Source organism: Miniopterus schreibersii (genome assembly GCF_964146895.1).
Source record: "Miniopterus schreibersii genome assembly, chromosome: 12".
NCBI lineage: Eukaryota > Metazoa > Chordata > Mammalia > Chiroptera > Miniopteridae > Miniopterus > Miniopterus schreibersii.
In genome coordinates, this window is record NC_138112.1 from 39,852,246 (window position 1) to 39,878,459 (window position 26,214).

The window sequence follows — 26,214 nt, forward strand, 5'->3', positions numbered from 1 at the left end:
GAACGCCTTCTTAACCAGGAGATTAAAGTGTCCCTGCAGGTGCCCAGGATGGCATTCAAGGTCTACTACCCACCCCTATCCTATGCCACCAACCTCCCCCATATGGGAAACATCCCCATAGTCCCCAGACATGGCATGACCTTCTGTGGCTCCCCTGCTGCACACACATGTTCCTCTATTCAGTGTTCTCCCCACCCTCTCTGCTTCTTAAACCACAGTCTTTGTTTCGAACCCAATTCAAATGTCACCTCCCTAGAAAGCCACCCCAGTCACTCTAATTGAGCTAATAAATTCTGTGTTCATATTTGATAGCATTATGATGACATTTTTTACATGTCCTACTTCTTTCCTAGTCAGAGCAGAGGGCTTTTTTGTCGATGCAGCATAACCTGGTAAATATAAGCATTTGTGTCATGACAGTTCAACAGATAAATGGGGTGCCATTTTCCCAAGGAAGTCTCACTTGGTTTTTTTCTTAAGTGCGCTTACTAATTCTTCTCAACTATGTTTTTTTCTCTCTTTAGCATTTACCTAATTTGGACAGGTGCTAAAGGTTATTGGCTGTCTCCTTCAATACATTTCAATACCCACTTAGATATAGCCACATCACCTAGCAATGTGATAACTACATATTGATATTTAATACATACTTGTTTAATGAATAAAGTGCCCCCCCCCAAAAAAAAAAAAGAAAGAGAAATGCTGTAAACTCTTGGAGTGGTTTCCTTGGAACAAAGCAAAAAAGACTTATTTTCTGGTCTAAACAATATGCTTCATTTTCTGTGACATCAAATAACACAATCGCCATAACTGCTCCTATAATAAGGAGCATATTGGGGTCTTCTCGAGAGTTATATATTCTCATTACAAGTTACTGGCTGATCTTTCCAAGGAAATCAAAGTTCACGAGAAATTGGTATATTTAGGTTTGGAAACTCTCACTGTGATCCTCTTACTTCCTTTTTCCATTTGTGTTGATAATAAATCCTACTTTCCTCATAAACTCGAGGGGACCAGTGGTTGAGAATATGTCAGCATTCGCACTGCTTCTAGTCACCCTCTGAGGAACAGAGTTTGAGGGAGGTGTTTTCTGGCCCAGCAGTTTGTGATAAATTCACCCGCCTTGGGATATACACTTCTGTAGACTGAAAGGGACATAGTTGATTTCTTTCCCTGAAAAACCTGTTTTTCAGTTTATTCGTGCCCCACCCTTGCAGAGAGATGAAGGGACTTAGTATGTCTGCTTTCTTTGAGATATCAGTGAGACCTACAGGAATTTGAGGCTGCCTCTTGATACTAAGCCACCTTGTAGACTCTTGTCCAATCACCATATCAAAACCTTGAACAGTGGGCACTATAAAAACCTGTTTACCTCCCAAGAGATACATCAAAACCGTGACCAGCCTGGGGACCCCTGGGACCATTATGTCACTCATCATTCCCCATCAGACTGAACCGGAGGATTTTCTTGGTGGCTACACTTAATTTCAGTGCATGGGGCGATGTTCAAAGGTGGAGAAATGGGGAATATTTATCACCGGGTCTTTGGAAAAGTGCATTTTTCTTTCAACTCAATCAGAATAAAAGACAGCTTTGAGTCAACTTTTTTGAAATTTTCAAAAAAGATACAGGAATCCCCCCTTATCCATGGGGGCATGTGCCAACCCCCCAGTGGATGCCGGAAACTGCAGATAGTAATCAACCCTGTATATGTTATGTTTTTTCCTGTACGTACATACTTTTTCATATAAAGGAAGCACTTTATGGCTTCTCTTTGGCATATTCGAATTGCTAACATCACTATTTTGTGTTTTGGAGCCATAATTAAATAACGCATGGTTACCTAAACACAAGCACGACGACACCAGACAGTCAATCTGACAACTGAGTTGACTACTAAGTGACTAAGGGTGGGGAGCCTCTATAGCATGTTTTCGCTGGACACAGGGATGATTCACATCCTGGTTGGTGTGAGACTTCATCACACTACTCAGAATGGCCCACAATTTATTATGAATTTTTTATTTTTGGAATTTTCCATTTAATATTTTCAGATCACAGTTGACCACAGGGTGGGAAAATAAAAGAGTATGTTTTATTGAGTTATAGGCATGAATTCTGATAGACTATTTAACAAAATTTATGTAAATTAGATGTTCATGAGTTTCCTTTTTTTTCTGGTTATACATAGCTTTCTAAGTTCATATATATAAAAATTCCTTCATTCTTTCAGTGAGGGTATATTAGTTCCACCACCAAAGGAATGCTTGTTGTTTTATAAATCACAAGTGCATAATTTTGAGGTCATAGTGAGTAGTCAAAGGAAAAAACAGAGAAAGGGACTGAAAGAATCAAATGGCCAGTGATTTACAGTGAAATTTACAATTAAATAATGAGTAAAATATGGAAATTGCAGGATTTTGCACATGTTTTTCTTTGTTCTTTCCTGCTTAATTCTTGTGTTACAACGAAATCACCTAATTAACCTTGAGATTAGACCAGGAATTATTTTGTAATGGGATAGGGAATGGAGCAGAATTAGAGGGGCCTGTATTCAAATCCAAGCTCTGCTCCTGTTACGTACAAATTACATGCAGTAACTTAATTTCCCCGATAACCACTTTTCTCCTGGGTAAGCTCCTTGCAGGGTTACAGTGCTGTGCATACTGCTCTATCAGATAATAAGTGCTCAGTGCCTGCTCATTCTATTCCCATTTGTTAAAACATCGCATGGTTTATACACAACTTTTCCTACAGGTGCTCAGCAGTACTTACCTGCTCACAGCTGCCTGGAACACTGTCGAGCTCTTCTGCTTAGTCAGCAGTCTGAAGTCAATCCCTCTTGGCACACTTTGCTTTTGTCTAGAGTTTGCAGTCCTGTCCTCAGTTCACAAGTTTCTAACCTCCTCGCATTGCTGTGGTCTGTGTGCTAATTATGCCAGGAATAGGAAGACAATAGCAGTTATCTCCAGTTTAACTATACTCTTGGTATTTTCAATACCTTTTAACTGTTAATTAACACCCACAATGACTTGGTTATTAGTGGATAGAGCACAATGTTCGTGGTAAATAGAAATATAAAATAAAATTCCCACCTTATATCAAAGAGAAGTCACTTCCAATCTCTTAAAAAGAAAAGACCTTAAGCTATATGAGAAACTCATTGCTCATGCAGTTTTCTACAGTTCTTTCTGCAATATTATTCAGGGATACGTTTTTAAGCCATTTTGCTTGTTGAATTCCTATATTCTGTTCACTGTATATCTGAAATTACGGAGTTTTTTATAACAGGAGGCTAGAACCTTCTCTATTCCTTATGTCTGGAGCTGAGTTTCCTGTAAATTCCAATGAGAATTTTGTGGTCACCTGAGACCGTTACCCTTGGCAACACTTGGAGTTTCTTCCCCTCCATTAGATACAGGAAGATTGTCCTCTGTGGACTTAGAACTCATGGTGATGTCCACAAAACATTGTTTTTATTCAATGTTGTAGCATCATGATTATTCAGTGAAGTTGTTCTTATTTTCTAAAAGAACCAAACCAAGTAATTGAAACTCAACTTGCTCAAGTACGTTTTGAAATGTGGATGATTTTCTCAGGTATATTTCACTTCCTATTCAGTACTATTTTTTTATAGTTCTGAAAATGTGCTAAGCCACACAGGTCTTCTGTCCTATATACAGGGTTTGGGAGAGGGCCTGTCATACTAGCTGTAACCCAGGGAATCTGTCAGAAGGTAGAAAAGAATATGAACACAGAATGATTATTGTGGCTGCCTTCTCATGAAGTAACTCTACTTTTTGCTGAACAGGAACATTCACTGAAATCAAGATCTTCATTTATTGCAGTGCCACTTAAATTTTTTTTCTACTATTTCATGAAATTTTTAAAACATAAAGCCATGCTGAAACAAGTAGACTGTTGACAACTGTATAACCACTACCTAGATTGTTCTGATATCCACTCTCGTATAATGAACTACCCCAACACTTAGTGGACTTAAACAACTAAATGCATATAGACAGGGCTCAGTAGGGATAACTGAGGCACTGAATGCCTTGTCCATGCTTATCTGGGTTTTGATGCTGGCTGTTGTCTGAGACTTCAGTAGGGACTCAGGCTTTCTGCAAGTGCATAGTGAGTGGGTTTTGTGGGTGAGCATTCCATGAGAGCTACGTGGGTGCCATGTCAACTTTTATGCTCTACCTGACATGTACTGCATTCTTTTCATTCAGACAGCCTTAAAGTCCCATCCAGGTTCTAGGAGATCGCACTAGATTACAACTCTTAATGAGACAGTGACAAAGTTCTAGAAAAGTGTGTGGGACTGGAATTATAGCTGTCAGCATTTTTTAAAGTTACATTGTGTTACCCATTAAGATTTCACTGTATTTGCTTTATCACATATCTCTTTATTCTTTATCCATTTGTTAATCTCTTATTTTATGATACACATTAAAGGAAATTGCAAACATCAGCACACTTCCTCATAAATACTTTTGTACACATATCAGTAACTAGAGTTCAGTACTTTTTATGTTTTATTCTATACAATTTAATGGAAATTTAAATAAAGTGACATATGTAGATCTTAAGTGTATGAGCACTGTGTATGAGCAAATGCATCAACCTGTGTAACCAAGAACCTCTCATCCTATAGAATATTAACTTCAGCCCTGGAACTTCCCCTGTAACATTAGTTCTAGCTCCCCATATAGAGGCACCTATTGTAGTTCTGCAGTTTCTACACTTTCATATAAATGGAATTATACAGTATGCCCTCTTTTTTGCAAGGTTTCATAGGTTTTTTTAGTACATACAAATGAAACTGATTTTTATACGTTGATTTTGTATCCTGCAACTTTACTGAATTCATCTATTAGTGCTAACAGTTTTTTTGTGTGTGAAGTCTTTAGGATTTTCTATATATAGATCATGCCATTTGAAAACAGAGACATATCTGCCAACCATCAATTTGTTCTCTGTATCTATGAGTTTGTTTCTGTTTTGTTTGTTTATTTTATCTCTTAGATTCCATATATAAGTAAAATCAAGGTATTTGTCTTTCTCTGGCTGACTTATTTCACTTAGGATAATACCCTCTCTGTAAACTCAGGTTATCACAAATGGCAAGATTTCCGTTTTTATGGCTAAGTAATATTCCATTGTATGGATGTACCACATCTTCTTCATCCATTTGTCTGTCGATGGACACTTAGGTTGCCTCCATATCTTGACTATTATGAATAGTGCTGCAGTGAACATAGGTGTGCAGATATCTTTTTGAATTTGTGTTTTGCATTTCTTCAGATACATACCCAGAAATAGAATTGCTGGATCATGAGGTAGTTCTATTTTAATTACTTGAGGAACCTCCATACCATTTTCCATAATGACTACACCAATTTAGAATCCCACCAACAGTGCACAAGGGTTCCCTTTTCTCCACATCCTCATAAACACTTGTTGTTTGTTGATTTTTTTGATGATAGCCATTGTGATAGTGTGAGGTGATATCTCATTATGGGTTTAATTTGCCTTTCTCTGAAGATTAGTAATATTGAGCAACTTTTCTTATGTCTGTTGGCCATCTGTATGTCCTCTTTGGAGACATGTCCATTCAGGTCTTCTGCCCATTTTTTAATCACATCAGGCTTGTGTGTGTGTGTGTGCGTGTATGTTAAGTTATATGAGTTCCTTAAATATTTTTAATATTAAGTCCTTATTGGATGTATCATTGGCAAGTGTCTTATTCCATTCAATATGTTGTGTTTTCCTTTTGTTGATGGTTTCCTTTGCTGTGCAAAAAGTTTTTAGTTTGATGTGGTCCCATCTGTTTTGTTTTGTTTCCCATGCCCAAGGAGATATATTCAAAAAAGTATTACTAAGAGTGATGTCAGAATGTTTACTGCCTATGGTTTCAGGTCTTATAGTTGTCTTTAATCCATTTTGAGTTTATTTTTGTATATGGTGTTAGAAAGTGATCCAGTTTTGTTTTTTTATTTTTTGCATTTATCTGTTCCATTCTCCCAACACCATGTATTGAAAATGCTGCCTTTACCCTGTTGTGTACTTATGCCTCTTTTGTCTTAGATTAATTGACCATATTTGTATGGGTTTATTTCTTGGCTTTCTATTCTGTCTCATTGATCTACGTGTCTGTTTTTATGCCAGTACTGTGCTGTTTTGATTACTGTGGCCATGGTAATATATCAGGTAGCATGATACCTCCAACTTTGTTTTACTTTCTCAAGATTGCTTTGACTATTCAGGGCTTTTTGTGGTTCCATATAAATTTTAGGATTATTTGTACTAGTTCTGTGAAAAATGCCATTGGTGTTTTATAGGGATTGCATTGAATCCATAGATTGCTTTGGTAGTATGGACATTATAACAATGTTAATTCTTCTTATCTGTGAGCATGGCATATCCTTACATTTATTTATATCTCAATTTCTTTCATTAGTGTTTTATAGTTTTCCAAGTGTAGATATTTTACCTTCTTGGTTAAATTTATTCCTGGATATTTTTTTTCTCTTTGATACAATTGTAAATGAGATTGTTTTCTCAATTTCTCTTTCTAATAATTTGTTATTGGTGTTTAAAAATGCAACCAATTTCTGAATATTAATTTTGTATCCTGCTACTTTCCTGAATTCATTTATTAATTCTAGCAGTTTATTGGTAGATGCTTTAGGGTACTCTATATATAGTTTCATGTCACCTGCATATAATGACTATTTTACTTCTTCCATTCCAGTCCAGATGCCTTTTATTTATTTTATTTATTTTGTGTGTGTGTGTGTGTCTGATTGATGTGGCTAGGATTTCCAATACTGTGTTGAGCAAAAGTGGTGAAAGTGGAAGTCCTTGTCTGTTCCTGATCTTAAATAAAAAGCTTTCAGTTTTTGACTGTTGAGTATAATGTTAGCTGTGGGTGTGTCATATATGGCCTTTATTATGTTGAAGTATGTTCCCTTTATCCCCACTTTGTTGAGGGTTCTTATAATGAATGTTGAATTTGGTCAAATGCTGTTTCTGCATCTATTGACATGATCATATGATTTTATCTTTTATTTGGTTTATGTGGTGTATCACATTAATTGATTTTTGGATATTGAATCAACTTTGCATCCCAGGAATAAATCTCACTTGATCATGGTGTATGATCTTTTTAATGTATTATTGAATTTGATTTGTAGGTATTTTGTTGAGGATTTTTGCATCTATATTCATCAGGGATATTGGCCTATAATTTTCTTTTTTGTAATGTATTTGTCTGGTTTTGGTATTAGGATAATGCTGGTCTCATAAAACAAGTTTGGGAGCCATCCATCCTCTTCAATTTTTTGGAATAGTTTGAAATGGATAGGTATTAATTCTTCTGTGAATGTTTGATAAAATTTACCTGTGAAGCCAACTGATTTAGAACTTCTATTAGTTGGGAGTTTTTAAATTACTCATTTGATTTTGTTAGTAGTTATTTGTCCGTTCAGATTTTATTTTTCTACCTGATTCAGCATTAGAGGATTGGATGTTTCTAGGATTTCATCCATGTTTTCCAGATTGTCTAATTTGTTGGGATATAATTGTTCATAGTATTTTTTTATAATCTTTGTGTTTCTGTGGTGTTGATTGTCACCTCCCTGCCATTTATGATTTTATTTATATAGGCCCCCGTCTTTTTTTTTTTTTTAATATATCTTTATTGATTTCAGAGAGAGGAAGGGAGAGAGAGAGAGATAGAAACATCAATGATAGAGAGTCACTGATCGGCTGCCTCCTGCACACCCCCGACTGGGGATAGAGCTGCAACCAGGGCCTGTGCTTTGACCGGGAATTGAACCCCAATTGCCTGGATCTTAGGTCGATGCTCAACTGCTGAGCCATGCCCAGCTGGGCCCTGTCTTTTTTTCTTGATGAGTCTTGCTAAAGGTTTATCAATTTTATCCAGAAAAGTAGCTCTTGGTTCCATTTATTCCCTATTGTTATGTTAGACTCAAATTTTTTTATTTTTGCTCTGATCTTTATTATTTCTTTCCTTCTACTCAATCTGAGCTTTGTTTGCTATTCTTTTTCTAGTTCCTTTAGATGTAAATTAAGTTTATTTGAGATATTTTTTTCTTTCTTGAGGTAGACCTATATTGCTATGAATTTCCCTCTTAGAATTGCTTTGGCTGTGTCTCAGATTTTTGGGTCATTGTGATTTCATTTTCATTTGTCTCAAGGTATTTAAAAAATTTTTTCCTTGATCCCATTGGTAATTGAATCATTGTTTAGTAGCATGTTACTTAGCCTCCATATGTGTGTATGCTTTTCAGATTTCTTCTTGTGATTTCTAGTTTCATACCATTGTGATTGGAGAAGGTGCATGATATTATTTCAATCTTAAATTTATTGAAACTTGTTTTGTAGTCTAACATGTGGTCTATACTGGCAAATATACCATGTACACTGGAAAGGGATGTATATTCTGCTTCTTTGGGGTGAAATGTCCTAAAAATGTTAATTAAATTTATCTGGTCTAATGTATTTTAAGACTACTGTTTCCAAGTTGATTTTTCTGTCTGGATGATATACCCATTGATGTCAATGGTGTTAAAGTATCCTACTATGACAGGATAACTGTTGATCTCTCCCTTTAAGTCTGTCAAAATTTGCTTTATATATTTAGGAGCTCCTGTGTTGGGTACATAAATGTTTACAAGGGTTATATCCTCTTGTTGATTTGCTCCATTTATCATTATGGAATGTCCTTCTTTGTCTCTTATTATAGCCTTTGTTTTAAAGTTTATTTTGTCTGATATAAGTATTGGTACCCCAGTTTTTTTGTTGGTTTCATGTACATGAAGTATCATTTTTCATTCTTTAAGTCTGTGTGTGTCCTTGGATCTGAAGTTGGTCTCTTGTAGGCAGCATATGTATGGGTCTTGTTTTATTCTCAAAGACCACCATACTCTGTCCCTTGACAGAGTGTATATCTAAAAGAAGGCAAAGTATTAAGAGGATATTTGTGACTTTGAGTTTTTGTTTAACCTTTATGTACCCCAGCTATGTCCTCTGTAAAATATAGATTTTCTTTAAAAAACTTCATAGGGATATTCTGATAATTAATTGACTTAATACTTGTAGGTCTCTGAGAGCAGTACCTGGAATATAGTGAACGATCTTATATTGTTAGCTTCTCTTACTAATACTCTTAACACTACTACTACTGCTCTTACTAATATTTGACTTCTAGGTCTTATAACTCTCTAATCATGCAAAGATAAAAAAGAGTCATTATTCAACAAGGATGTTTACAAAACTTGTAATAACTATGCTGGGATTCTAGTTGCCAATCTGAGTTAGTGGGGAAGAAAAGGCATAATTGTGATGAGCATGAGTTTGTGTATTGGCCTGTCACAGTTGTAGTAAGATCTGACACAAACATTCAATCATTTGAACCAGGATGAAACATTCAACAGATCAGTGGCGAGGATTCAAAGCTACCAGAGCCGGTAGTTAAGCCAGAGCAAAGACTTCGTTTAGCCATCCATTTATTTATTGTTTCATTCATTTCAACTAAGCATTTATGCTTACTGTGTTCCAGGAACTGTGTAAATGGGGTGAGATGAAAGACATTGTAGCTGTCTATATGAAGCTTCCAACATTGTGGAGAAAACAAATAATGAATGTTCAACTACAAGTGCACTGAGCATTCTGAAGAAAATGCACAGGGTGCTACAGAGGGATAACAGGTGTACTTAATTTGGTCTGAAACCTCAAGATGACTTTCCAGAGAATATAAAACAGCATTTAGGTTGGTATCTATAGCATCATTAGGCATTACCTGGGTGAGGAGAAGAATGCATTTCAGGCAGAGCTACTGCATATGTGATAGTCCTGATGCAATAAAGAACATGGACATGTTTAAGTATTGAGAGTAAACCAATGATTCATTCCTAGAGTTCCTGTGTTTAGAGATCAATGGAAGAGTGGTGAGAGGCAAAAAGAAACATGAGCCATGTTCAAGACTTTATAGGCAATGTTCATATTGTTCCCTTAATTCTAAGGTTATTGAGGGATATTAACAAATGAACTAATTTGTTTAGATTTATGACTATGATTGATGTATGGAAAATGATGATAAGAAAATAAGAGTGGGAAGAAGAAAACTAATTATGGTTGTATTAATACACACTAGAGAAACAAAACCGATAGGAGATAGACACAGGATAGATACTTTCAGGAATTGGCTCAGACAGTTGTGGAGCTGTCAGTTCCAAAATCCATAGGCAGTCCTGCAGAATAAAAATTCCACTAAGAATTGACGTCACAGTGTTGAGTTCTAAGACAGCATGGAGACAGAACCCATCCTTTTCAGGGACCTCAGTTTTTTGTGTGGTTTTTAAAAAAATAATTTCAACTGATTGGATGAGGGCCAGCCACATTATATAGGATAATCTCCTTTACTCAGAGTCTGCTGATTTAAATGGCAGTCACATCTAAAAATACCTTCTCAGCAAAATCTACCCTGGTGATTGGCCAAACAGCTGGTCACCAGAGCCCAGCCAACTTCACCTATAAAATTAGCTATCATACGTGTACTATTCTGAAACAAATGTATGAGGTGGTAGCTTGAAATAGAAGTGCTGACAGTGAAAATGAAGAGAAATAGTGAATAAACACTGGGTTCAGAATGAACAAGGCTTTGTCATCTAATGTCAGGTGTATGGAGGGGATGAAATAAATTACTCTCAGATTCCTGAATCAATAAATTTACTGAATAATGGTGCCTTTTACTGGGATATGAAACATTGGAGGAAAGGAAGTCGGGGGTGAAGAGAGATAATTACATTAGTTTTAAACAATTCATGCTGTGGATTCAGTCAACAAAAATATTTTTATCTAAAATAGTAGAAAACAGGAAAAGAGAAATAAATATTTTAGTCAGTACACTGCAGTAAATTAAGCTACAAAGGGGAAACACAATCAAGTTCCCTCAGACTTCCTTAACAGGATGTGAATCTGAGCATGAACAAGTCACTCCAAGAGTTCATTCACTAAGTCCCTGAAGAGATCAGGATCCCTGCTCATTCCCACAGAGAAATTGCTGTTTTCACCTGACAAAAGAATTCACAGGTTAGTGAGGGGCATCTCATCCTGTTCTTTAATGGGTCCCCTCTAAGTAGGCTGGAGCCAGAGATCAGGAACACAGTTCAGAATGTAGGGAGTCCACAGAGCCCATTCCCAGCTGATAACCTTCCTCCAAGAAGAATGTCATGAATAGGTTTTCTCTCTGGTTCCAATTGGTCATTCTGCTCAGAATGTACTCAGTCATAACTGTAATTAACACCCTTACTTTAGGATAAACTGCTGTTGAAAGTAGATAGTCTTAAAGGTTTGTAGGTAAAATAACCTTAATTTATGGTAGAAACAACTTTTGGAAAATGAATAATATTTAAGAGGATTTTGAGCATGCTAAGTACTTTTTATGTTAAGCAATTTGTGTTTCTAATTATAAATTTAGGTTCATTATATTAGAAATAACTGACTATGGGCCTCTGATAATATTTGCTATCAGAAAATGCACCCCCTATCTTCACAGAAATGCTCCACACTGGCTAATTATATATGGATAAATATATTTTGACCATTGACCCTCAATTTCCTCTTATTATTAAATTTATGGTATATTATCATATCAAATCCCACAAAATAGCAGACTTGACTAAGAAAATATTGTTTTGCGAAGCCACCTCTTCAGAGCCCCCTTAATCTCGTTGTTCCTGAGGCTGTAGATAATGGGGTTCAGCATGGGGATCACCACTGTGTAGAACACAGACACCACCTTGTTCTGTTCAGTTGAGAAGGTGGACTTGGGCGAAACATATATGAATGTGATGGTCCCATAGAACAGGGTGACGGCCGTGAGGTGGGCCGTGCAGGTGGAGAAGGCCTTGTGGCGCCCCTCGGAGCGGATGTTCAGGACGGTGGCGAGGATGCAGACGTAGGAGACAACTATGACAAACACTGTGCACACAATGATGGAGCCAGCTGTGAAGGAGGGAACAGCTGCGGGAATACTGCTCTCAGAGCAGGAGAGCTCAACTAGCGGGGCAAAATCACAGAAAAAGTGATTGACTTGATTTGGTCCACAGAAGAGTAAAAAATAGAAGGAAATAGTAAAAGAGCAAGCATTGAGAAAGCCACTCATGTAAGCCACTGTGAGGAACTGGACACAGACCTGTGTGGACATTTTGGTTGAATAAAGCAGTGGGTTGCAGATTGCCACAAAGCGATCATATGCCATGATGGCCAGAAGGAAGCACTCGACTGTCCCAAAGAAAACAATTGAACCAAGCTGGGTGGCACATCCAAGATAAGAGATTGGATTTCTCTCCACCAGGAAGTTGACAAGCATATTGGGTGTGACAGAAGTTGAAATGGCTATGTCTGCAGAAGCCAGGTGGCTCAGAAAAAAATACATTGGATGATGGAGCTGAGAAGAGATTCTGATAAGAATGATTGTGCTGAGGTTTCCAGATACGGTCACCAGGTAGATACACAGGATTATCATGAAGAGGATGACTCGAAGGATTGGGTCATCAGTTAAGCCCAATAAAATGAAGCCTGTCACTGTCGTGTGGTTCCCATCCCCCAGGGAATCCATGAGATAGTGTAGCTGCAACCAAACAAACCTGTTATGAAACATTACATTAAACAAGTTGTGAATTCAAAGTTTATTTTCATTAATACACGTAGATGTTATTGTAAACAAAATAATTATTCAAACTAAGCCCGTACTTTATTTTTATAGAGTTTAGAGCTATGTGCAATGAATCTTGTATATTTTACAAATTGTTTTTAGCAGAAACACTAGAGAAGCTGTTTCAAATACTGTAGATCTTTTTCTCTTTATATTATCAATGCACTTTATGTTGATAATATATCTCATTATATTATAAAATGTACGTTAGTGGCTTTAAATCTAAACATTAAAAACATAAGACTTATGAGACTAGCAAATAGGAATGGTCAGTACAACAAAAAAGAAATGTATAAATATAGGATTATGTAATGGAGACATGAGTAATAGGTAACAGTTATTCAAAGTTCACTAAATGGTAAGCACAGTGTGCAATTTTAAGATATATAGTTCTGTATTAATTTTCATGAAATAACATTGAAGACTGATGTTTATAGATGAAGAAACTGGTTTGACATTGTTAAGTGACTTACCAAGTTTGCATAGCAAGTGGTGGAATCAAGTTGTGAATCTCAGGCAGATAGAATCCAGTCCATTTCTTATGTAACTGCACTATAAATGAAATTAATACTCATAATGAAGTTGAGTTTCTCAGAAATGCGTGGGCAACAAATTACCCCTTTCACAGCTAATATATTAAAGAGATGTATTGTTAATCAGAAGTTTAGAGTTTCCCCTAGCAGGTTTTGCTTAGTGGTTAGAGTGGCGGCCCGGGGACTGAAGGGTCCGGATTCCATCCTGGCTAAGAGCACGTTCCTCAGTTGCAGGTTCAATCCCCAGCCCGGTCGGGCACAAGAGCCGGAGGCAGCCAATCAATGTGTCTCTCTCACCTCGGTGTTTCTCTCTCTTTCTCTCTCCTGTCCCCCCCACTTCCAGTCTCTCTGAAAAGCAATGGAAAAAAATACCCTCGGGTGAGGATTTTTAAAAAGTTTAGAGTTTCTATCAGTAAAACAAGATCAATTTTTTAAAAGGAGAATTACAATTTTCATAGTAGGGCAAAGAAACACAAAGGAATTTCAAATTTAGATTACGATAGAAGACACTAAATTTATTATGTATATTTATTTAACATTTACAATTAAAATATTATATTAAGTGGTTTGAAATATCAACCTAAATACTATATAAATTTATTTAAATAAATCAAATCATTTCCTAATATAACAATGCTTTATAATTAGAGTATTATAGAATGAAATACAGTATTACAGAATGAAGTAAATTTAGTTTCAACATAATATGCAGCGGAATAAAGTTATAGCCTAAGAAGTTCAGAAGTTTACCCAGGTTCACTCAGCTCATGGCCAGTCTGAACCTCATCTCCATGTTTTCTGGCTGTATATTCTCAAAGTCAGTCAAATGTATCTGTTGCCTGTGAGGTAAAGCATTCAGAACAATGAACAAAGGAAGATTTGGGATATTTACAAATAGTAAGTCCCCAGGCCATCTCAAAGCCAGTGAATTTGTTAGCAGTATGGCTGAGTGCCAAGTTTAGATAGTGTGAAAGACCATGTGAATTTCTGGTCTTATGGGTGGATAAAGGAGGAATCCTGGTGCCCTGAATTATATTTGTTTATACCCACTAAATAGATTGTAGAAACAGGTTGATTCACCTAAGGCTACTTGCTAGCTGACTGATAGGTTACGTCTGCCTCTTTTCTCCACTGTGTCTTCTGAGTGCATCTTTAGAGAATACATGGAAATCACAAGTTACTCTCAAAAGCCAAAATCTTACCTGTTGATATAGGAATCCATTCAGTTTACAGCAACACATTCAAAATCATTGTTCTTATATAGTAGCCTTGCTTTTATTATTGTTTGCCTTTGGGGATAAATCTGAGGAATCTAGAGATTCACGTATGAATTCAAAGGCACCAGGGGTCATTATCACATTCTCAAGTGAGTACTGAGCAGTTCACTTCACATAGACACAACTGATCTTTAAGGGGCCTGTCCATTTTGAACTAATGAAATTTTTTCTTAATATCTAGATTTTGGTGCACTTTCAGTTGATACTTACTAGGAGTATAAATAATAAATTATTTCAAAGCTAAACATTTGTTCTAAGTATACTTTGATATTTCAGGTTAAGTAATATTGAGCTTCAACTATAAAATGGTAACCTTAGCTTTATTCAGTCAACATGTGTGTATTTTGTGTTATATCAGGATATGTGTAAGACATTCCTTTAGGTGCCTTGGGGAACCTTGGGGTAGAATGCCATGCAAAGTTGAATTTTAAATAACACAGTTATTTAAGACATGCATATTTTTTTCTAGCAAAAAGTATAAAGTGTGTATATTTACAGTTGTAGATAGAGAACTGTAGTTTGAAGAGGTCTGATTTTAAATCACAGCTAAAACGAACTAGAATGTGGTGATAAGTTTTGAAAGATAGACAGCAGTAGACAAGTAGAGTTAAAGTGGAATCTCATTGACAAGATTATTACAAATACATGAGCTTGTCAAATTTATTCCAGCTAAGTAGAGAATAAAAATAAATCTTACTCCCCAAAAAAACATGTTTTCAACTTTTTTAATGATCATATATATTATTTCCAACAATTTATTTGTATCTATATAATAAGATGTAATAACTGGCTTAGTACTTTGTCATCTCAAATTCTATATTACCTAAAAAATCAGCTTATTTTTCAAGTTTCCAGCTACTATAATAAGTCCTCTGGTTGTGACTTAAATTTTAATCAAAGTTGAATTAAATAACTTGGAGCTTAAAATTTGTGTTTTTAAAGCTTATACCATTTTTAATTCATCCAAAATTGTTATATATTCATTTATTGACATTGTACACACTTCCACTACTCACATCAATACACAAACACTCATGTAACTTCCACTCCTTTCATCCTTTTAATATAATTGGGTTTTGATTTTTCTATTCTGTTAAACCTTAGAACTTTATGTAATATACATTTGACATTTATTTTACTTTAATTATAGAAAATATCTAATGACCCCTATTTTATGAGAATAAAGATATTTGCACATCTGTTCTTCCCTTCCACTCTCTTCCCAAAATTGAGTTCTTATTTCAGTCACTTTACCTTGACACTGTGTTCTGTAATTAGAATAAAGTTTTATAAGATTTATATGCTGACCACAAAATATTAAAGGATTGTGCTATTATGACTATATAAATTTTATTCACTGGAGAACCAGGGCTTTTCCTGAAATTGAGCCATTATTTGCTTTTCTCCCTTTCACTGTCCTGCTTCCCTGACTCCCTTACTGGTTTCTCCTGGGAGCAGCTTCTACATAAATTGCTTTAAAACAAACCCTCTTCTCAGGATATGTTTCCAGGGAAACTTACCCAAGATAACATTGATGAATAACACTGAAAATCAGAGTTTTGCTAAGGGTGATTTCACCCACTCTGCCCTCCAGAAAAGAGCAACAAAAACTGGTGTAAGGATATTTAACTAATTATGCAGTTCAAGGACATATTAGGGCATTTGTATAGGAGAATAGTAAAAACAACTTCTACAGTGGAATTATGTATACAGTGAACTGTTGGATGGCACTTTCCCTTTTGTTAAAGTTGTGTGGGCAGGGCGTTGTAGCACACAGTTTTGATACCTACATCACTTACTCTTGCCCCAGCCATGATTTTAAGGTCATATGTGGTGGGTAGTTATAACTCACATTGTCAGTTTCCTGCTTCCAAAGATAACCACTAATGTCTCCATTTAATGTCCCAGCCTTTCTCTGAAGCCTGAGACCTTTTGGGGAATCACTGGCGACCTGCTCCATCCACATGCAATCACATCCCAGATGTGAGGAGTGGTTAAAACCATGGGGCCATGCTAATCCACAAAGACTAAGCTGCAGTACATAAACATCCTTCCTCCTCCTCAGCTGAAAAATTCTAGCGGCGACCTCTGGGCTTCTCACAAGTCCCAGTGGAATCCAGCCATTCGTGCTACACAGTGACCTAGTATTGGCTTTTCCTCCTTGCCCGTCTCACCCTCCCTGTTTCCTCACTCCTGTTTCCTCGGATCACCTCCCAAGTAGAGTACCAGATGCAAAAGCCTTGTCTCAGCCTCTGTCCTCCAAGAAACTCAGACTAGGAAATGTCCCATCCCCAGTCACAAGACAGGAAGGTATCTGAGAATCACTCAGAGTTTGGCCTGTACGCCCAGGAACGGTGTCCGAAAAGCTATGGAAAACCTAGCATGGAGAGGCTGGCTGGGTTTCTGGCCAAGTACAGCCTTTGCTGTCATTTACCTCTTGTTCCTTCTTCAACTCTACCCCAGCAGAGGAGCCAGTTGACAGCCTAGTGAGCAAAGGAAGGGAAGTAGAAACACGAGGAATTGCTGGAGATGTTGACAATATTCTGCTGCACGCCTCCTAATGCGAGCTCTGAGTTTGGAGTAGACACAGATTGGCACTGGGGGAGGTTCGTGCTAGGAAGGTGAAACTTTCAATGACAACAATCACAGAAAACCAAAAACAACTTGACTAAATAGTGTGCAAAACACCTATACAGATCTTCATAACTGAGAAATTCGCTATGCCAGCAGTTATAGCAGGCATTTCTCTTTGGCAAGTATATTCCTCCCAGGTTCTCCCACTGGACTTCAAGAGACAACATAGGCAGAGGGGCCATCCTGCCTTAGAAGTCTCATGACCATAGTTGGGACCAATATCTTATAACTGTCAGATATTGTTTCAGGGTCCCTGCAAGCATTTTTTCCCAGTTTTAAGAAGCACTGCATTAAGGAATATGTATCTCATAGTACTCCCAATCCAGATGCATTTTACAATTAAAGAATCATTTTTTTGTTGTTATAAGCAATGTTGTATGTAACACAGCTGATGTTCCATTTTTGTCAGGATTTAGGGGAAATAGGAAGTTCAAGAAGGTCAAATCAGTCCTTAGAGAAATCAGAGGATTTTCTTAATTCTTTACTACAATGAGGATGATACTTGTCATCTGGGATCATAAATGCCATGTGGAATTCTGAACAAACCCATTGTTTAGGATTTTTTACTCTTTTTCTTTGCCTTCAACTTTAACAGTGACTGAAGTTAAAAATCAAAATTATGGAGAGTCAAAAAAAAAAAATTATGGAGAGTCTTCATATTCCTTTTCTGCCCTAGCCACCTACAAGATTGGATGTTTAATAAACAACTGAAATAGAAATATTATTTGCCAAATTAATTTCAGGAATTCAAGTTGATCCTTTTCAGGTACGTGCTTTGAAGCACACCATATAACAAATATACCAGCTAGAAAAATATCCTGGAGCTTCTGCTAAAAGCTCAAAAGCTGATTAGAATATAATGACCACAAATGCCATTCCAGAATGAGATAGTATACAACATCATTTTGGCTCTAAATTAGTAGATTTTATTATATTTGGTATTTGGAAAAGAAGTTCAATGAAAAGTTCTTAAAAACTTAAAAATTATTGATATGTCAAATATTTTATTAAGAACTAATGATATTGTTTATCTCAAATGTTATTATCATTGATAGGAACCCAACAATGTTACAACATGTTAAATTAATTTATCTGGCCTAGTCATTGTCACAGTTACCATCCTTGGAACCACTGCATTTTGGGGGGCACGAGGAAGATTAGTGCTGTACTGAAAGAATTGTAGAAGTTTTTTAAAAAATTTTCTCTGATTACTCCAGAATTTTTTTTAAATGTTATATTATTTTTAAATTATTTAATAAAATGTTGTATTTATATCATCAACAGTTTATTAAGCATTTCTGAGTGCCAGGGTACCATTAGATCACAAAAAGCGTTTGAAAAGTGTGGCATCACAAAATCCAGTGGGTGAGAACAAAACAATTTTATTCATATTTTCTCTCTTTCGTGCAGATTCTGAATGAAAAAGAGAGAAATAAGAAGTACTTAATGTGAGTCTAATCCACAAGGATATTTGGGCCCACTCTAAGGCATTTACACATACATACCTCTCCTAAAATGATCTATAGGTTCAATGTAATAGCAATAAAATTTTCACTATTTTTTTTTTTTTGGTAGAAATTGGAAAACATTCTAAAATTTATATAGAAGAGAAATAGACCTGGGTAATAACAATGATTTTGGTAAAGGAAAGCCGAGTTGGAGGACTCACATTACCTGATTTCAAGGCTTACAGTAAAGCTGCAGTTATGAAGAGATTGTGGTATTATCATAGGATAAACATAAAAATCAATGAAACAGAACAGAGTCTCCAAATATATGGTCAGTTGACTAAAAAAATTTTTTAAATTATAGTTGACATTAACATTACCAGGTGAGGCAAAAGTAGGTTTACAGTTATGAGTACATGAAACAGTTTATTCTTGTATTATTGTTTATTAATTATATTATTTTCCATATGCACTACTATAAACCTATTTTGAAGTCATCCAACTAAGGATATAAAGAAGAAGCCACATCGAGACTGGTAGGAGGGGCAGAGACGTGCAACAGGCTGGTCCCACACCCACATGTGGTGGATAAAAACTGGGGGGGGTGGATGTCTCTGCTGTGGAAGTATCCCTGAGGAGTGAGAAGACCCAGTCCCACACCAGGGCCCCCAGCCCAAGATTCCAATGCTGGAAGATAAGTCCCCATAACTTCTGGCTATAATAACCAGTGAGGATTGTGGCTGAGTAAGGTGGAGGATTCCTCAGGGGGAACTTTTGCAGATGAGATATCTCTCTGAATTCTCAACCAACGCATGTGGGTTCAGGGGCCAGCCCTTTCCCATCATCACCCTTCTTACCAGTACCTATGTGGATTCTGTAAATCCTTGATTTTAATACTTCCGTTCAGCTGTCCTTCAGTTGGTTATTCAAGCTAATTGCTCTATAATTTAGCTATAAATCCAGTTTGGTGCCAGGAGGAGGTGAATGTAGCTTCCACCTACTTTGCAGCCATTTCCCATCATGTAACTTCAAGCATTTTAATTTTGATGTGTCTTGGTGTGGGTCTCTTTGGATTCATCTTGTTAGGGACTCTGTGTTTCCTATACTTGTATATCTACATCCTTCACCAGATTAGAGAATTTTTCTATTGTTATTTCTTCAAATAGGTTTTCAATCCCTTGTTCTCTCCTAATTCTGGTACTCTTATGATGTAAATGTTTGCATGCTTGATTTTGTCCCAGAGGTCCCTTAAACTATCCTCATTTTTTAAAATACTTTTTTTCTTTTTGGTGTTTCAGTTGAGTGTTTACCACTACATTGTCTTGCACATTGTGGGTGTGATCCTGTTTTGTTTAATCTGATGTTGATTTCCTCTAATGTATTTTCATTTCAGATATCATATTCTTCATTTCTGACTGGTTCTTCTTTATGATTTGTATCTTTTGTGTAAGTTTCACTGAGCTCATCTGTTCTTTCCCTAAATTCATTGAGCATACTTATAACCAGTGTTCTGAACTCTGTATCTGGTAAATTGCTTGCTTCGATATCATTTAGGTTTTTTCCCCCTGGAGTTTTATCCTGTTCTTTCATTTGGGACATGTTTCTTTGTCTCCTCATTTTGGCTGCCTCCCTGTATCTGCTATGTCTCCCAGACATGGCGGGGTGGCCTTTTGAAGTAGGTGTTCTGTGGGGCCCAGAGGCAGAGTGTCCCTAGTCACCTGAGTCAGGTACTACAGGGGTGTCCCTTGTGTGAGTTGTATGTCCCCTTCTGTTGTAGTTGAGCCTTGATTGCTGTTGGCACATCAGTGGCTGAGATTAGTTTATCCCAAGTTTTCCAGCAGCCGTAAAAATCCCATAATCTAATTTTTAGTGACTACTGCTTCCTTCCAACAATAAATCTAGTTTTGATGTGTTTGTTCCCACCTATTGCTGTAGACACACAGTCACTAAGTTGCCCTCATTTCATGACAGTGTGCAATCCCAGAGTGTTCCCTTCTCCTAACCTCACCTCAGAAGCAGCAAGCAGTCAGAACTGATATTCACTTCCCCTTAACTCTCTCAGAATCCTTCAATAAGAATCCAAACCTTTCAAAGGGCATGTATCTTCTCTCCATTATTGAGAGGCATGTGGTGGTCCTCTGGAGAGCAAGCACTCCACCACTGCACTGAACCAATAAACTTGATCGTGTTTCATTATAAGTTTGTTTCGAGGGTTTCATAAGTAGAGTATGGATGAATAAAAGCTATTAGAGTCAAGAATGCAGAGAAATCTGAAGCTAGGTTATTGGTTGAGATATGCAAGTAGTTAGAAGTTGTCCTTGCTGATGACAAAGAGATGGAGAGGAAAATTTTAGTGCAGGTGCTAAAGTCCTCAAGGAATGAAGAATTGCAGGGAGATCAACGTGGCAGACAGAAGGTTGCAATGTCATGGATCTCATAGAGGAAGTGTGTGGGACTGAAGAAGAAATATAATAATTACCAAAAGATAATAGGATCCATCCAGTTCTGATGAGTGTGACCTATCTAAATCAAAACATTTAAGCACTTTCTTCTATTTATCACATGTTTGAGTCACATCAATAACTTCACTATTCTACATAATTATATGTTATCCCATGTAAATCTTATGACCAGCCTATTAGATAGGAATTATTAACCCTATTTTAGAAATCATGCAATTGAGTTGCAAAGATGTTAAACAATTTTCCTGACCTCATACACCTCAAACTGAACCCTGGTCTCCTGGTTAAAAAGGTCACACCTAGGTTTTTCAAACTATTTAAATGAGCTAGAATTTCCCCCAAGCATCCATGGATAAATTAATGTTTAGAAAATAATAAAACTTAAACTACTAAAAAATTGAAGAAGAAAAACAAAAATATGAATCCATTTTTATTATTAGAATCAACATATTTAAAATTACTCTATCACTTTCTCAAATTGCGATGAAAGTATGTAAATGGTTACCCTCAACTTCTGGCTTTTGTCATGCAATGATAATAAACAATTTGCCAGTGACCACCAGTCCATGGACAACGTTTTGAGTAACAGTAGACTGTGCTTTGTTTCTGCTTGCTTACTTATATTATTCCATGACTTTCTCCCTACTACTTGAAGTCCTCAGCTAAAGGGACTGTCTTGTCTACAGAGATGGAATTAGAGCCCTGGTGGGACTGACTCTTGTCTCCATCTCTCCAGCCAAATTTCTGTTCCAACAGTTCTTTGTCCAAGTCTCTGGACAAAACTTTCATCAGGATCCTTGATGGAAGTTAGCACCTTTGTTAGCACCTAATCTTCTACTTATGCTACCTTCCCTGACAAGCCCCTTAAGTGCAAAGTAAATCATTCTTTCTCCCATATTTCTGAAGCAGCTTCTATATGCCTTCATTTACTACTGATGACATTGTGTGATAAATTCCATCTGGGTTGAAATTTGTTTGATTGTTTTGTGTTTTGGATAGCTGGGCCTCAATTTAGTTCGGATAATAGGTTGATTAAATTAGTGACTAAATGAATGATGAGTTTGCTCTCAACTTCTCAGGGCTTATGGAGTACTGGACACTGCCACCATCCAAAAAGATGAATAATTCGATTTAATGCAGACGAACGATTGAGCAAGACGCAGGTCTACAGGCAACCAACACTTTGAAGGTTTGGGACCTGTTCCTTTTTATTCTGGTCTTGCCATCCACTCTGCTTCTTGAAAACAATGTGAATACTTTCTAACAGGGCTGATGAAGTGAGGAGTCTTATATATTGCAATAGAATATTTTAATGGTTTTAGGTTGAAGGACATTGTTTCACATGGGGTCAGACAATCCTGGAATGGGCATGGGACAAGTGAATGGTACAGAAGTAAGAAGTCCAACCCTGAGTAGAATTTGAGGGTAGAAAATGATGGTTGTGAATAGCAAAATAAGTCAATTGGAGGTGCCTCGTCTCATCAGAACATGTGAAAAGAACTGTAGAAATAATGGATCTTAATGGTGTCCTTTAGAGACATATAAAGGACATCTAATGTGCTTGCCTGCTGACTCAGTGGAATGCGGGTGCTCAGAAGAGTCCCTTTAATTATTCTATTGAGGGGTGAGAAGAGTTCCAAGACACTTAAATAGGTGACCATCCTGTGTGTACTGAAATCTAGAGAGAATCGTCTTAATATTTCTTCTACAGCTAAAATAGTCACTAAGTCAAAATAATAGTTTTCTTTCTTACTATTCCCCACTTCAATTCTAATGCTCCTTTTCATACTGACTCAAAGGTTATTTTATTGGAAAGTACACTGACGTCATCCTACTAATCCTAATAGAGTAGTAAGCTAATCATTTCCCATGCTCTGGGAGACCAAGAACTCTCTCCCTCACTTTCATTCAATAAGGGAGAAGGAATTCCAAAGGACACGGTGCATCTGCCCCAGGGAAGGGCAGCCTGGCCTTAATGAGTCATCAGGCTCTTCAAGATTTTCTGTACGAGAACCTTTTTCTCAATGGGGCAAACAAAAACAGCCCTAGGGGCTTTGTTATGTTCTATTAGAGTCTTCATTTTTCTCCCACCTCCAACAGATAGATAACTACCCTCATCCTCACAGCATGTGTGTAATTATGGCCCTTGATCAATGGGAGCATTCAGTGGTTTACGTTGTTGAGTCTTCAGTCCAGTTCTTATAAAACTAAGTGGAAAACTTCTGCCTTATAAAATTCTCTTTGGAGTTCAGCCTCCACAATTCTGGCTCTGAAGGTGAGTCCAATATTTATGGATTTTGTTTAAATACTTTTAATTTTTACTTGTTCAATAAGAAATTAAAAAATAAAAGAAACTGTTTCATCAACTTAGTTCTTGACCTCTGTGGAAACTGTGGCCTCAGCCAGGGATGCACTGCAGAGTGGTTCTTCTGGACACCTAAACCAGGCCGCCCAGGTGTCGCAGGGCAGTGTGGATGGTCTGCAGCAGCCAAAGCCACTGCTATGCCTGTGTAACTGAAACTATGAAAGGAAATTGTGAAGAAACCACCAGATATTCAGGTTGCATGAGGCTCACAGCCCTACGCCTTCTGGGCACCATGCCTTAAGTCAACGAATGGTTGAGTCAGAGTCCCTGCCCCAGGTGTGCAAGCATGAGTGGGGCAGCAAAGTGAAGCACTCGAGGAAGAACCCTAGGTGGCCAGTGGAGAGGAAGGGAACAGCAATAATGAGTTGTCACGTTATGGATCAGAATGGCATAGTCCAGAAGTATGAAGGCATCAGAGATTGTACTTCCTGTTTTATTTTGGGTTTGTGGTGATAATCTCCTGCCGTATGTTGAAAGAAAAACTATATGTACTTCTCATAAAAAGTAAATAATAGAAAATCTACCAATACTTCATTTTTACCTAATAAAAAGTAGTTACTCAGCCCTGATGTATGACCGAACACCTCTGGATACTTTATAAATAGTTCTTTTAATCTCACAACAAAGCTGCATTACAGGAACAATTATTCCCATTTTACCAATGAAAAAAGAGAGTCACAGAGATTGTCATGTGCAAGTTAAAACAGCTGGCCAGTGGGAAGCCTAGGAATCCTTTTCACTTCATCTCCATGACTCTGTCAGCACAGATTGAGGTTCACACTGTGGGCAGAGTGATGCAGGGGTGGCCCCACAAATGCTACTCAGTGCTCGGACCAATGTATGGTCAGAGGCTAACAAGGAGCATTCTGAGGGATCTGAAATGTGTGCCACAGGTGGAATGGCCAAAGGAACTATAGATGCTTAATTTAGGAAAGGAAAGGCAGTGGAGGTGAGCTAACTGTATTCAAATATGTCAAAGTTTTTCTATAGGAAGGAGATGGTTTGTATAATTATGCTCCAAGGGATCATTGATAAGGTGAAAAACAGATTTTTAATGGTAGAGCTAACAGCAGTGCCAGCACACTGCCTATCACTAGAGTAATTTTCATACTTCTGTTTTCTCATTCTGATAAGCATAACGTTCTTTTCTAATTTTCACTGAATCTTGAGTATGCCCTGAAATTATTGCCTTGTACTGCAGTCATTTCTCTGTCTTCTCTTACTATCCATCATTAATTCTGCTTTTGCAGGACTGCCTCAAAACAGAGGAACTTTGCCTTTGTCACAACACAATAGCAAAACATGGGGAAGCATAAAAAATGAATATTCACATTTCCCTCAACAGGAGTAATTCACAGAGGACATGGAGGTTGGAAACCACACCAGCGTGACAGAGTTCATCATTTTGGGGTTAACAGAGGATACTACACTTAGTGTCATCTTCTTTGTGATATTTCTAGGAATCTATGTTGTCACCTTACTGGGCAATGTCAGCATAATCATGTTAATCAGTAGCAGCCCTCAGCTTCATACCCCGATGTACCTTTTCCTCTGCCATTTGGCCTTTGTAGACATATGGTTATCCTCCTCAGTCACACCTGTCATGCTCATGGGCTTCCTGAGGAAAAGAATTTCTCTGTCTCTTGCTGGCTGTGTGGCTCAGCTCTGTTCGATGGTCAAGTTTGGGACCACCGAGTGCTTCCTGCTGGCCGTCATGGCCTATGACCGCTATGTAGCCATTTGCTCCCCCCTGCTCTACTCCACCCACATGTCCCCCACAATCTGCATTCTCTTAGTGGGGATGTGCTACTTGGGTGGATGTGTGAATGCTTGGACATTTACTGGCTGTTTATTGAATGTGTCTTTCTGTGGACCAAATCAGGTAGATCACTTTTTCTGTGATTTCTCCCCTTTGTTAAAAATTTCCTGCTCAGATATCTCCATTATTGAAATTATCCCTTCCATCTCTTCTGGGTCCATTATCGTGGTCACAGTGTTTGTGATATCTCTCTCTTACATCTGCATCCTTGTCACCATCCTGAAGATGCGTTCTGCTGAAGGGCGACACAAGGCCTTCTCCACCTGCACCTCCCACCTCACTGCAGTTACTCTCTACTATGGAACTATTACCTTCATTTATGTCATGCCCAAGTCCAGCTACTCAACTGACCAGAACAAAGTGGTGTCTCTGTTCTACACAGTGGTGATACCCATGTTGAACCCTCTCATCTACAGTCTGAGGAACAGAGATGTGAAGGAGGCCCTGCAAAAGACAACTGTCAGGTTATGTTCTTAGGATCCATTCTTTCCATGTCAGATGAACTACAAAGTTTGTGTTTACCTGTATCACACTTAGGACCTACCAAATGCTACATAACTGATTGCTCAAATTAAATTCATACTTCTTCTAACTCTCATACACTTGTAAACCAATTATTACTACTCTAATTATCACTATCATTAACACCTGTAAGTGCCAACTGCTTTTTCTTATTTAATTTATTTAGCAAACAATAATTTGCATTTACTATATGCCAAGCCCTATTCTAAGCACACTACGTATATTGGTTTATTTCTCACAAAAACCAGTACTATTATTTCTATTTTACAAATAAATCATTTGGGGCACAGAGACATCAAGTAGATTGCCCAAAAACATGCAGCTAGGAGATTGTACATCCAGCATTTGAATCCAGAAAGTTGGGTCCAAAACCACATTTTTCCATTTAATTTTCATCGCAATC

At 37.4% G+C, this 26,214-nt stretch overlaps 2 protein-coding genes across 2 annotated transcripts; one reads left to right on the forward strand and one right to left on the reverse strand.

Annotated features, from left to right (window-relative positions):
* Positions 1-11,713: 11,713 nt before the first annotated feature.
* LOC308564576 (olfactory receptor 5P76-like) lies at positions 11,714-12,655 on the reverse strand (the record flags this gene model as incomplete). The annotated part of the gene is made up of 1 exon (XM_081152960.1): positions 11,714-12,655. The coding sequence occupies one exon, from the start codon at positions 12,653-12,655 to the stop codon at positions 11,714-11,716; it is 942 nt and encodes a 313-aa protein (XP_081009086.1).
* Positions 12,656-24,833: 12,178 nt separating this feature from the next.
* Positions 24,834-25,766, forward strand: LOC308564581 (olfactory receptor 5P1-like; the record flags this gene model as incomplete). Its single annotated transcript, XM_081152964.1, has 1 exon — positions 24,834-25,766. One exon carries the CDS (start codon positions 24,834-24,836, stop codon positions 25,764-25,766), a length of 933 nt encoding a protein of 310 aa, XP_081009090.1.
* Between the last annotated feature and the right edge of the window lie 448 nt (positions 25,767-26,214).